Source organism: Papilio polytes, unplaced genomic scaffold, assembly GCF_000836215.1.
Source record: "Papilio polytes unplaced genomic scaffold, Ppol_1.0 DF824493.1, whole genome shotgun sequence".
Classification (NCBI taxonomy): domain Eukaryota; kingdom Metazoa; phylum Arthropoda; class Insecta; order Lepidoptera; family Papilionidae; genus Papilio; species Papilio polytes.
The window spans coordinates 114,928-126,050 of NW_013524711.1; the positions used below are offsets into that span (position 1 = coordinate 114,928).

General features: G+C 34.3%; 3 protein-coding genes across 6 annotated transcripts; 1 reads left to right on the forward strand and 2 right to left on the reverse strand.

The window, feature by feature from the left end:
- Position 1: 1 nt before the first annotated feature.
- LOC106100068 lies at positions 2–3,346 on the reverse strand (the record flags this gene model as incomplete). Its single annotated transcript, XM_013279177.1, has 3 exons — positions 3,046–3,346; positions 1,686–1,899; positions 2–250 (listed from the first exon to the last, which is right to left on the reverse strand). Coding segments are annotated over exons 1-3 (639 nt in total), but the record flags the coding sequence as incomplete, so codon positions are not given.
- Positions 3,347–3,557: 211 nt separating this feature from the next.
- LOC106099480 (RNA pseudouridylate synthase domain-containing protein 1-like) lies at positions 3,558–5,412 on the reverse strand. Of its 3 annotated transcripts, none has more exons than XM_013278076.1 (5): positions 5,166–5,412; positions 4,692–4,929; positions 4,422–4,589; positions 3,825–3,942; positions 3,558–3,750 (listed from the first exon to the last, which is right to left on the reverse strand). In XM_013278076.1, exons 1-5 carry the CDS (start codon positions 5,271–5,273, stop codon positions 3,558–3,560), a joined length of 825 nt encoding a protein of 274 aa, XP_013133530.1. In that variant the 5' UTR covers positions 5,274–5,412. The 3 variants fall into 3 exon arrangements, with proteins under 3 accessions (XP_013133530.1, XP_013133603.1, XP_013133685.1); XM_013278149.1 differs by having other exon boundaries at positions 4,692–4,907; positions 5,166–5,257; XM_013278231.1 differs by having other exon boundaries at positions 4,692–4,922; positions 5,166–5,256.
- Positions 5,413–5,657: 245 nt separating this feature from the next.
- LOC106110858 (centromere protein F-like) lies at positions 5,658–10,887 on the forward strand. 2 transcript variants are annotated; one of them, XM_013292916.1, is made up of 6 exons: positions 5,659–5,814; positions 5,906–6,023; positions 6,115–6,285; positions 6,506–6,683; positions 8,068–8,199; positions 9,115–10,887. In XM_013292916.1, exons 2-6 carry the CDS (start codon positions 5,916–5,918, stop codon positions 10,860–10,862), a joined length of 2,337 nt encoding a protein of 778 aa, XP_013148370.1. In that variant the 5' UTR covers positions 5,659–5,814; positions 5,906–5,915; the 3' UTR covers positions 10,863–10,887. The 2 variants fall into 2 exon arrangements, with proteins under 2 accessions (XP_013148292.1, XP_013148370.1); XM_013292838.1 differs by having other exon boundaries at positions 5,658–6,023.
- Positions 10,888–11,123: the final 236 nt, after the last annotated feature.

Below are 11,123 nucleotides of genomic sequence, written 5' to 3' on the forward strand. Positions count from 1 at the left end.
TTGATTTAAAATTCTTATTACACTTAGCACAAGTTAGCACCATATCTGGATTACTATGGGCATTAATTAAATGTTCTTTTAATGTATATTTCGCCATTTCCAACACACATATGGGACAAGTGACCATATCGTAAATGTTTGTATCAAGACTGCTTTCAACTTCTCGCATGATTTGCTGGAATGTTCGACGTTTCGCCTTTTTAACTGGCGGTTGACATTCCTGACGATGGATTATTAACACTTTCCTTTCCTATAATTAACAAAGATAATTAGAAAAAGTTCTATGAGTTCATGTTAGAATAATAGATGTTGTAAAGGGCATTTGTACCTGCGATTTTTAATAATAAAAGATGGCAAACAAGCAAGCGACCACCTGAATCTACCGAAATGGAAAGCGTCCGCTGCCTAACAAACATCCGCAATTGCAGCGTTGCCTACCGCTTTAATATCTTCGCACAAATGGGCCACGACCACACAGAAAACAGGCGTGAAGTGGAAGCAATTACGCGTTTCGTCTGATGAGTGTGGTGCCGGAGGCCTAATTTTAGTCCCTTTCCCTTTCCTCCCTTTTCTTAAGAGGAAAGGATGGGAAGGAAAAGTGGTTTTGAGGGTAGAGGAGACAAATAGGAAGGGGAAATATCCTCTTTATGTGTGTCTCCTCCGTCAATAAAGGGTAGGCAACGCTGCAATAGTGGATGTTTATGTGCAGCGGCCGCTTTCCATTTCAGTGGATTCAGGCCGCTTGCTCGTTTGCCATCTTATATTATTAAAAAAAAAACAAACAAAAATACAAATCTTTATAATATCAGTATCAATATAGAAACATAGTAATTCCTTGAAACTAAGAGAAATGCCCTCTTTTTGTATTTCCTCTTCTCCTTCTCCCTTTATAAAAAGTAAGCAACACAAATGCAAACATAAATTCACTATTTTAAAAAATTACAGCCACTTGATTGTTTGCCATTTTACATCAAATAAATCTACTAATTTTTAATAACAAATCTAACTAAAAAATATTATAAATATGCAAAATTTAGATGGATGTTTGTTAGAGTTTATAGACTAAACGAGCTGTTGCCCGCGACTTCGTCTGTGTGGTATTAGAAAACATACGAACTATATAAATAACAAAAAGCTACGTATCCCGGGAACCGAACACCTCGGGGATGAAGCTTATCCATGTGTACTCCACACTTTGTTTTACATCTGTGCCAAATCTCAATAAGATATATTGAACCGTTGCAGAATGATCGAGTGAACATTAAAAGACTAAATTAATGAATCCCACGGGAACCGTAACTATTCACGGGATAAAAACTAGCCTATGTTTTCTTCCAGACTATGCTCTAAACCTGTGCCAAATTTCATGGAGCTCCGTTCAGCCGTTTAGGCTACAAACGCTAACAAACATCCATCCATCCATCTAAACTTTCGCATTTATAATATTGTAAGAAGTAAGATATGCAAAATTTAGATGTATGTTTGTTAAAGTTTGTAGCCTAAACGGCTGAATGGATGTCAATGAAATTTGGCATAGTTTTAGAGGATAGTCTGGAGGAACACATAGGCTACATTCCTTTCAACTTTTTAATTCCATGTGAATGGAGTCGAGAGCGAAAGCTAGTAATCAATATGATTATACATTAAACAAATAAAAAACTTGAGATTAACCAAGAGAGATTTACCTGGAAGGTAGTATCACAAATTCTGCATTTAAGTTGCAATCTCCGATAACTGTGAGCATTAACCATGTGGTCCGCTAACAGATTGCTGTCCACATCCTCGAAGCAAAGCAAACACATCATCAGACCCGTCTTCGGGTTGACCGCAGCTTCCGTTGAGTCAAACTCTATTGGGTCATGGTTTGTTTGTACACATTGGGCTAGTTCTAATAGAGCCCTAGAATTAGAAATAAAGTATTATAAGGTTAGCGTGGTAAGGACATGTTATGCGACGAGACAATGGGGACATAAACCAGAAAGTGTTAAGATTGAATGTGGAAGTCTACAAATGAAGAGGAAGACTGAAGAAAGTATGGATTGTGTGAAAGAGGATATGCTTAAGAAAGGAGTGGATTCGGATTTGACGGCTGAAAGAGATGTATGGAGCAGCACTTACTGGGCCAACCCTCCATAAGGGATAAGGGCAAGTTGATTGTTGTGGATTGATAAGAAGGTTGAATCTCCAATTAAGATATACTGGCTGTAATATGTAAGTGTGATAGATAAGTATGTCAAAAATGTAAATTTAGAAAAATGTGCGTGTCTAACAAGAACCGAAAGAATATAAAATAAAGTCTTTTAATGTTTATAACATTGATGATAATAAATGAAGTATTATTAATTTAAAGATACCTCTGTATCAATAAAAGCAAATCTTACTTATATTATGAATGTGAATGTGAGTATATTATAGGAAGTTTAAGAGTAGCCCCAGTAGTAGAAAAGGTAAGGAGTAAAAGGTTAGCATGGGAGCATGTTGTGCGGAGGGATGAATTGCATGTTACAAGGAGAATGTTAGTTATGAGTTTGGAAGGTTACATCAGTAGAGGTAGACCAAGAAAGAGATGGATGGATTGCGTAAAAGGTGACATGACCAAAAAGGGAGTGATGACTGAGATGACGTATGATAGAGTTATGTGGAGGACAAAAACCTGTTGCGTCGACCCTACGGGAGTAGGATAAGGAGAAAGATTATGATTATGTATGTGAAAGTTAAGATAGATGAATAAATCTTGATTTTATTTGGCATAGATGTGGAGGATAGTCTGGAACAGCAATTAGTTTACTTGCTTTTGATTTTTGGGCGGACGGAGCCATGGGTGAAAGTTAGTTAATATATAGTGATAATAAGCTTTCTAATAGCAAAGAAAATTAACTAATAGTTTTTGAGTTTATTATTTATGTAGAAAATACGAATCTTTAAAAAGAAGCATATTCTCAACAAACTCGAAACCAATTATTTGTTAAATGTGTAGGAATGTCTAATATTTTTTTTTAAGTTAACATTATTTAAGTTTTAGACGCGATTTTAAATAATACATACATAGTGTTATATTCTTCATCATCGTCTTCTTCGTTCGTCTCCACCTTCAAAGAAACTTCTAAATTACAACTACTTCCTTCCAATGGATCTTCTGGTTCACTTTTGATACTTTCCATAGTACGAACCGATTGATCGTTTTCTACAGTTCTCTCCAATGAATCTGTATCAGAATCCATTATTAATTATTTTTTATACTAAATAGCATACGAATAGCACTTTACCTTTTAAATTAATTTCGTATATTCAAGAGCTTTTAATTTATAATCGCAAAATTGAGAAAAATAAACAAATTCTGACAGTCCTTATTAGGCAATAGACAATAGAACGACACAGACGTAAAATAATGTCCATAGACAATTCATGTAACAGTTACCAGTAAAATGCTATTACCCACGAAACTTAGGAGAATGACAAAAACTAACAGAACGACATTTTTATAGGTCTGAAATTATTACAAATGTAAATCACAGAATGTTTTAAAAGGGCAACATGCTAAATAATAATACAAACTCTTAACCAAACACTTTACATTCGTTTATTTCACAAGTTTTATCTATAACATCGCATACTTTAATAAAGTCTTGTTTTTCACAATAGTTGTACTTTTTAGAGAGTGGTGTCCATTTCGAAGTGAATTGATTATCAGAAAAAAATGGTTCTATCGTTTGAATATCTAATAGTTCGTTTGGTAGAGGTAGAACTAACCTGGAAATAGAAATACAATTACGTTAAAATGTGCCGATAGTAAATAGTAGAAATGTTACTGTTGTCTCCAATACCTAGTAGCGTGTAAGAACATCCTATGCGGGGATGTATCTTGTCGGTTACTGTATGTATAGTCACCTAAGATTGTATGACCTATCACAGAACAGTGCACCCTTAACTGGTGACGACGACCTGCAAAAGTGAATTAAAGTACGTGAATGAATACAATAAATACATCTTACTAATATTATAAATGCGAAAGTTTAGATGGATGGATGGTAATAAGGATGGATGGATGGATGGATGTTTATTAGCGTTTGTAGCCTAAACGGCTGAACGGATCTCCATGAAATTTGGCACAGGTTTAGAGCATAGTCTGGAAGAAGACATAGGCTACTTTTTATCAATGGAATAGTTACGGTTCCCGTGGGATTCATTAATTTAGTTTTTTAATGTTTATTCAATCATTCTGCAACGATTCAACATATCTTATTGAAATTTTGCACAGATATAAAACAAAGTCTGGAGTACACATGGTAAAAGCTTCATCCCCGAGAAATGCCCGGTTCCCAAGGGACACGTAGTTTTTTGTAATTTTTATAGTTTGTATGTTTTCTAATATTTGTATGTCTTACACAAATTAAAAGCTTGATTACAAATATTAAACTCACCAGTTAAAGGTTTCAAGACTACCACAGTAACCGGATTGTCTTCGTAATATCCTGACTCAAGTACAAGTAATCGTGTCTCAGCCGATCTCGGAGAACCACACGAAGTTCTTGTTGCTTCAGTCAATGCGAGCATCTTATGACTGGTGTCTGGAGATGTCCGATCAGAACCTGAATTACATTAAAAGGGAACTTCATGATCATTATTTTAATAAAAAATCTTATGATAAAGTTCAAATATAATAATACGTAATAGTACATTTATATAATTACCTAATGGATATTTTATATCACACATTTTGAAACTTAAATGTCCTCTAACGATCGCCAAGTAGTATTTATTTGTTAGTCTCTTCTCGAAAAGTCTACCGGCAGCGGCAGCTGCACTTTTGTTTAATGCCATGCAGAGAACGCCGCTAGTGGAGTAGTCCAGTCGGTGAACGAAATGCAGTGGTTGTGCAGAATTCGAACGATGAGAGTCTTGTTCCGCTATGTGACAAACGACTGTATTCTAAAAGAAATTGTTATCAAACCGGAGAAGTCTATATTTAATTATATTAGTAACATAGGACTTCGATTTTTAAATCGACTGCTTTAAATAATATGGGTAAATATGATCGATTTGTGGTGGCAACACCGTAATTCAAACGTCTTTTGATAGTAAACATAACCTAACATTTTATAAAAATAATTGTTACTAAATGTGCAAATAAATAATGTAACAATAATTGATAATTAACACAAAACCTTTTCATTTTCATCATCAGAGTTTATGTACATATCATACGGCTTGTTTACAATTAGGAAATTTACACTTTGATACAGTTTTTCTATTGCCATATTCCTGGGTTTCATAAAACGAGTAAACACTTAACATCACACTTTTGATTCTTCTATTTTAGCTTACTTTGTAATGATAAAGAGCGTTCAGCAAATAGTCCAATAAAGGTTCTGATTCTATAATTTTTATTTTTGATTGTGTGTTCACAAACCAAAAACTGTATATATATACAACTCAAACTACCTACTAAAACAATGATTTTGAAGTCATTGGACCTTTAGAATAAATCTAATTGAATCAAATACATTTTATTTGTAATTTCGATTTATTCATAAAAAACAATATCAACGAAATTGCTTAATTTTATAGAAAGGGAAATTAAAATGTTGCAGTTTCAGAACACACTCTTTAATCAAAACAAAACTAGAATTTGACAGATGACAAAAATGAAATGAATAAAGTATAATCCTACCAAATAAAATCGGTTTATGGGCAAATGACATTGTATAAAAAGATATAAATTTTTAAATTATTGACTTAATAGTCGTATGAAAAGTTGCAATAAGAATATTGGGGTACAAAATTAAAATAAACCCAACAGAATGAGGCGTTCAGGTAAACATAGAATAAAAGAGGAGCGTCCTGAGACTTCTGCATCTATTTCCAATGTACAAGATCGTGATTTGACGTATTTCATTCACGACAGAGTGGAGTTAATGCATCAAGTGTTTTCCGTGCTTAAACCTAAGGAAATAAAAGCTATGGTGCCGCATTGTGTTCAGCACATATCTTTAAACGATTTACAAGAGCTTTGCACGGAGGAGGTAAGGTTATGTTTAACAGTAAAGTCCGTAACAGAATCGAATGCTTCACAAATTATCAAGACTAATTGTCTAATTTTTGTTACTGTTTAAGGTTCTAGGCATCAGTTCGAAGCGTCTTTGTTCTATATTAGACGGGGCAGAGCCTCCGAGCGATACAGAAACGTCCAGCGACTCATCTTCAGGTAGAGTTGAGACAATATCGCTTGACAGCATATCCTCTGATGAAGAAATATTGAGTCAAAGTAGCGGGAAAAAGAAAAAGGTAATTTATCTTTAGATAATGACTTGTTCATTAAAATTCCCGACTACTTGTAGCTTCTCTCTGTAACTTCCCTGCGTTATAAATGCATAAGTTTGGATGGATAGATGTTGGTTACTCTGTATCTCCAAAACGTAAATCAATGTATGTCACCAATGTTGAACATAGTCTGTGCAGAAGTGCTGAAGTTAACATATGCGATCATATTCTTGTCTCTTTATAGCATAAACATTGTCGCCACAAATCCAAGTCGAGAGATAAACGTAAATCATCATCAGAGGAATCTGATAATGCAGAGAAGAGCACGGCATCACGCGCAGGGCTGACAGTACTGGAGTTGTTGGAATTGCAAGCACGAGCCAGAGCGATACGAGCACAACTACAGCAAGAGCAAATAAGAGGTTTGTAGCTTCAAACTGATGGATGGAGTTGCCGTAACTACTTACAATAATTACATGATTTTTTCTAACAACTTTTCCACACTAACATCCTTTACAACTGATATTGTGTTTTGTATGATTCATAATTTAATTTATATGTATACTATCTTACCAATATTATAAATGCGAAAGTTTAGATGGATGGATGGATGGATGTTTGTTAGCATTTGTAGCCTAAACGACTGAACGGATCTCCATTAAATTTGGCACAGGTTAAGAGCATAGTCTGGAAGAACACATAGGCTATTTATCCCGGGAAAAGTTACGGTTCCCGTGGGATTAATTATTTTAGTTTTTTTACGTTTACTCAATCATTATGCAACGGTTCAACATATCTTATTGAAATTTGGCACAGATATAAAACAAAGTCTGGAGTACACATGGGATAAGCTTCATCCCCGAGAAATGTCCGGTTCCCGAGCGATACGTAGCTTTTTGTAATTTTTATAGTTTGTATGTTTTCTAATACCACGCGTACGAAGTCGCGGGCAACAGCTCGTTATTATATAGAGGAAAGATTTGTATTTTTGTATATATTGTAAGTACTCAAAAACTATTGGGCCGATTTTAAAAATCCACAATTGGAATGGAAATTTATCTGTGAGTAACATAGGCTATATTTAATTATTATGTTGAGGAACTATTAAACAATATATTTCTGGACTGTGATGTTAGAAATCACAATGTTTTAACTTTTCTCTGCTTACACTGCCTAAACCGTTAGAGATATATAAAATAATGTATGAAAGAATTGTAGATCTCAACAAGTTCTACAGAAAAGTCCATGATGGCATACATCTATCTTTAACGGTTTTCTTCCAATAACCATTTTTTTCTAAATAAAAACCGCAGGCTATTTGCAGCTTTTTTTTGTGTTTCAATATTAATCATTATACAAATAAACACGTTTGTTATCAGGAGAATTTAAAGTATAATAAAGTTGTCCTTTGTAGTATTTAAATTTGACAAATAGTTTAGGAGATATTGTAAACACAAACAATAAGGGTAAACGAAAAATCAGCTCACAAGCTACCGGGCTTAGAAATTTGCAATTTGGTATTAGCAGATTTCTGTTATTACGTAGATTACTACTAAATTAATACTTTAGGTTGAAAAAAAGGGGGGAAGTTAAGTATTAAACTTTAAAACTCCACAAGGACGAAGTTGTGGGCTACAGCTAGTCTAATAGTATGAAGCGGAAAATTTGTGTTTTTGAATGTATTGAAGCAACTCAAAAACTAATTAATTAAGCCATTTTAACCATTAAAATTAACATTCTAGCCGAGTAACTAGGCTATTTTATTTTTTAATATCATAAACAATTATCAGTTCCTCTCATCAACAGATGTGATAGAGAACAAAGCACCGGAGACGCAGCATGTGTCTGATGATGATGTGGAAATCAAGGAGGAGCCCACCGAGATTGTGGAAATCAGCAGCGATGAGGAGAAGCCCAAGATCGAAGAGTTACAAAAAGGTAAACATACTGTCCCCATGCGGCTTCATCTGCATTAAATAATACAAACATTATTTTATTGCTTACATTTGTCGAATGCAAATGTCAAAATAACAATTACCTTACTATGGCAATCTTGCTTCCTTGATGTTGGCAGCAACTTATGGTCTCTTTCCCACATGAAGGGTACACTTTTTAATTTATTTTTCCCCCAAGTTTAATAACGTGAAAATATATAGCCTAAAGCATGTCGTAAGTGTAGGGATTTTTTAAAGAGATGTTGTTATTATTTTTTTTATATTATAAAGGGCAATAAAGCGGCCACCTGAATCCGCCAAAATGGCGAAGCGACCGCTGCCCGTAGACATCCGCAATTGCAGATAAGTTGCCTACCCTTTTCCGACGGAGGAGGAGACGCACATAAAGAGGATATTTCCCCTTCCTATGCATCTCCTCCACCATCAAATCCACTTCCTCTTCCCATCCTCTTCTTATAAGAAAAGGGTGGTAAAGATAAAGGGACTTAAATTAGGCCTCCGGCACCACACTTATCAGACTGTACACGGAATTGCTTCCATTTGACGGCTGTCTTGTGTGTGGTCGTGGTATTACTGGGGGCGTGCCGGCCCTGCACTGCTAACATGTTAATGCGGGCACTACCACTGTTATCCACACTGTTACCATATTATTATAGATAGTTAGATTACTCAACTTTAGGTTAGTCTATATTAAATTATTAAGAGGTAAGATTTGTATTTTTGTATGTATTGAAATAACTCAAAATCTTCTGGACCGATTTTCACTATTGTAAAGCTACTTTAACACTGAGTAACATAGGCTACATATTTTAATTCCACGTGAACGAAGTCCCGAGCAACAGCTAGTTAGCAATATACATAATAATGTAACTATCAATAAATTTCTATATCATTCCAGAAATAACAAAGCCAACTATAACCGCGCCAATAATCAACGAACCAATCAAAGAATCGCACAAAATTACAAAAAAGATAAACGATCTAATAATAACAGTACCACAAACGAAACATACGAGAAAAATAAAACTCAACCGTACACCGGCTGCTAGTACAACAAATCCAATACAAATAAATAATACAACTAAAGAAAAACCACAAGAATCGATCAGAATAGATAGGACTATAGAAAACACTCAAAAGGTAACCAAAGAGAAACAAAAGAGAAAGATAAAAAAGAAAGGAAAGGATAAAAAGAAAGAAGGCAGCGATCACGACGAAATAACCTTACAACTATCAGATTCAGAGAAAATGGATTTATTAGAGAATTTGGATAGAAAGAACTACGATAGCGTTTCAAGTTCTAGCACAGAAGATTCTGAAAGCAGTTCCGATAGCGAAGAAGAAAAGGAACATTCCCTAACTGGAAAAACACAAATCACAGAAGGTGACGACAAAACCTCTGAATCGGTAATCATTGAAGAAACTGATGTATGTGAAGTGAAAGATGCTAACAATGAAATTATTGAACCAATTACTGAAGTAATTGATATAAATGAAGGAAATAATTCGGAGGGTACATCACAAAATCAGATTGACAAAAAACATACCAATACTAAAAGTACAGAAATTACAAAGGATACGCAAAACGAAGTCATATCTTTAGACGAGGGTAAAAACAATGAAGTTAACAAACTTGAAATACTTGATAATACTATAAAAGAAATTGAGGATAATATTATAAAATCTACGAAAGAAACGGAAAAATCTGACGGTGAATTATCAGATCGTGAAAGTTCGGAAATTGAAACGTCTGAAGTTAGACCTGAAGTAGTTTGCATTTCCGACGACGATTTAAATAAGAAAAACCACAAAAAGAAAAAGAACAAAAAGAAAGATAAGAAATCCAAGAAAGAAAAGAAAACTAAAAATCAGGATTTTCGTAATGGCGCCGATCAAAATTTCTATACAGAAGTCGAATCAATTAAAACAGATGATTTGATTGGTGTTCCAGATATTCCAGAAACCAGCGTACAAGAAAATTGTATAGACGTAAATGAAATTCTAGAACTTTCCGATGAATCTTCTTGTAACGGTGAAGATGGTACTACAGTATTATCTAAAGAGCCAACGGCTGAAGAAATTGAAGCACTTTCAGCTAAAATAGACGAAATAGATAGAGAAAATATCATCACTGATGAGGAAATAATAGAACACGAACGAATACAAGCTTCTAAAGAAGTCGCAGAAGCAGAAGAAATATCTTGGAAAGATCGATATTTGGATAGCAAGAAAGTAAAAGATGTTTTAACTACAGCAAATATTCTAAACGCTATAAGAAAGAAGAATAAGGACTTAAAAAGACAGTTAGAAGAATCTAAAATGGAGAATAAGAAGGAAGTCGAAGTTCCAGAAAAGATAGAAACGGAGAATCTAGAAGAAGGTTCAATAGAACAATACAATACACTAGAAGGTTCCACAAAATACGTAGATCCGGTTAAGGAAAATGAAGATCTGACGAATGATAGCAAAGTGACAAAGGAAATGAAGAAAGATGCAAAACAGTTACTTAAAATGTATAAAAAACTGTTCAAATACAACGACATGACGCGAGAGAAAGATCCTAATAAAAAGAAAAAGAAAAAAAAGAAGACCAAAGCGGAGAAAGACAAAACGGAAGCTAATACTGAAGCGAAAATTAGTTCTTAAGGTTTATTAAATAGTTGAAATATTATGACCATTACTTTATTTTCCTATTTCGTAGTAGAAGAAAACTATAGATGCCATATTTAAATGAGACAAAAATTATTTTCCAAATCAGGATTCTTTTGTTTTCGATATTTTAACTGGCAACAATGTTCTGCTATAATTTTTTCAACTAACAACATGACGTATTGTCAGACAATAATGTCAAGGAATTGAGAGAGGCAATAATGTACAGCCACGATAATGCACGACCCAATAATGCAC

What these genes read in the sequence shown, in the direction of transcription:
- LOC106110858 (XM_013292838.1), top strand. Translation starts at nt 5,802, where the DNA reads ATGAGGCGTTCAGGTAAACATAGAATAAAAGAGGAGCGTCCTGAGACT. An exon ending in GTAGCGGGAAAAAGAAAAAG is followed by an intron (nt 6,286 to 6,505) that starts GTAATTTATCTT and finishes GTCTCTTTATAG; the next exon opens with CATAAACATTGTCGCCACAA. An exon ending in ACAGCAAGAGCAAATAAGAG is followed by an intron (nt 6,684 to 8,067) that starts GTTTGTAGCTTC and finishes TCTCATCAACAG; the next exon opens with ATGTGATAGAGAACAAAGCA.
- LOC106099480 (XM_013278076.1), bottom strand. Translation starts at nt 5,273, where the DNA reads ATGAAACCCAGGAATATGGCAATAGAAAAACTGTATCAAAGTGTAAAT. An exon ending in CTGATGATGAAAATGAAAAG is followed by an intron (nt 4,930 to 5,165) that starts GTTTTGTGTTAA and finishes AATTTCTTTTAG; the next exon opens with AATACAGTCGTTTGTCACAT. An exon ending in AGTCTTGAAACCTTTAACTG is followed by an intron (nt 3,943 to 4,421) that starts GTGAGTTTAATA and finishes TCACTTTTGCAG; the next exon opens with GTCGTCGTCACCAGTTAAGG.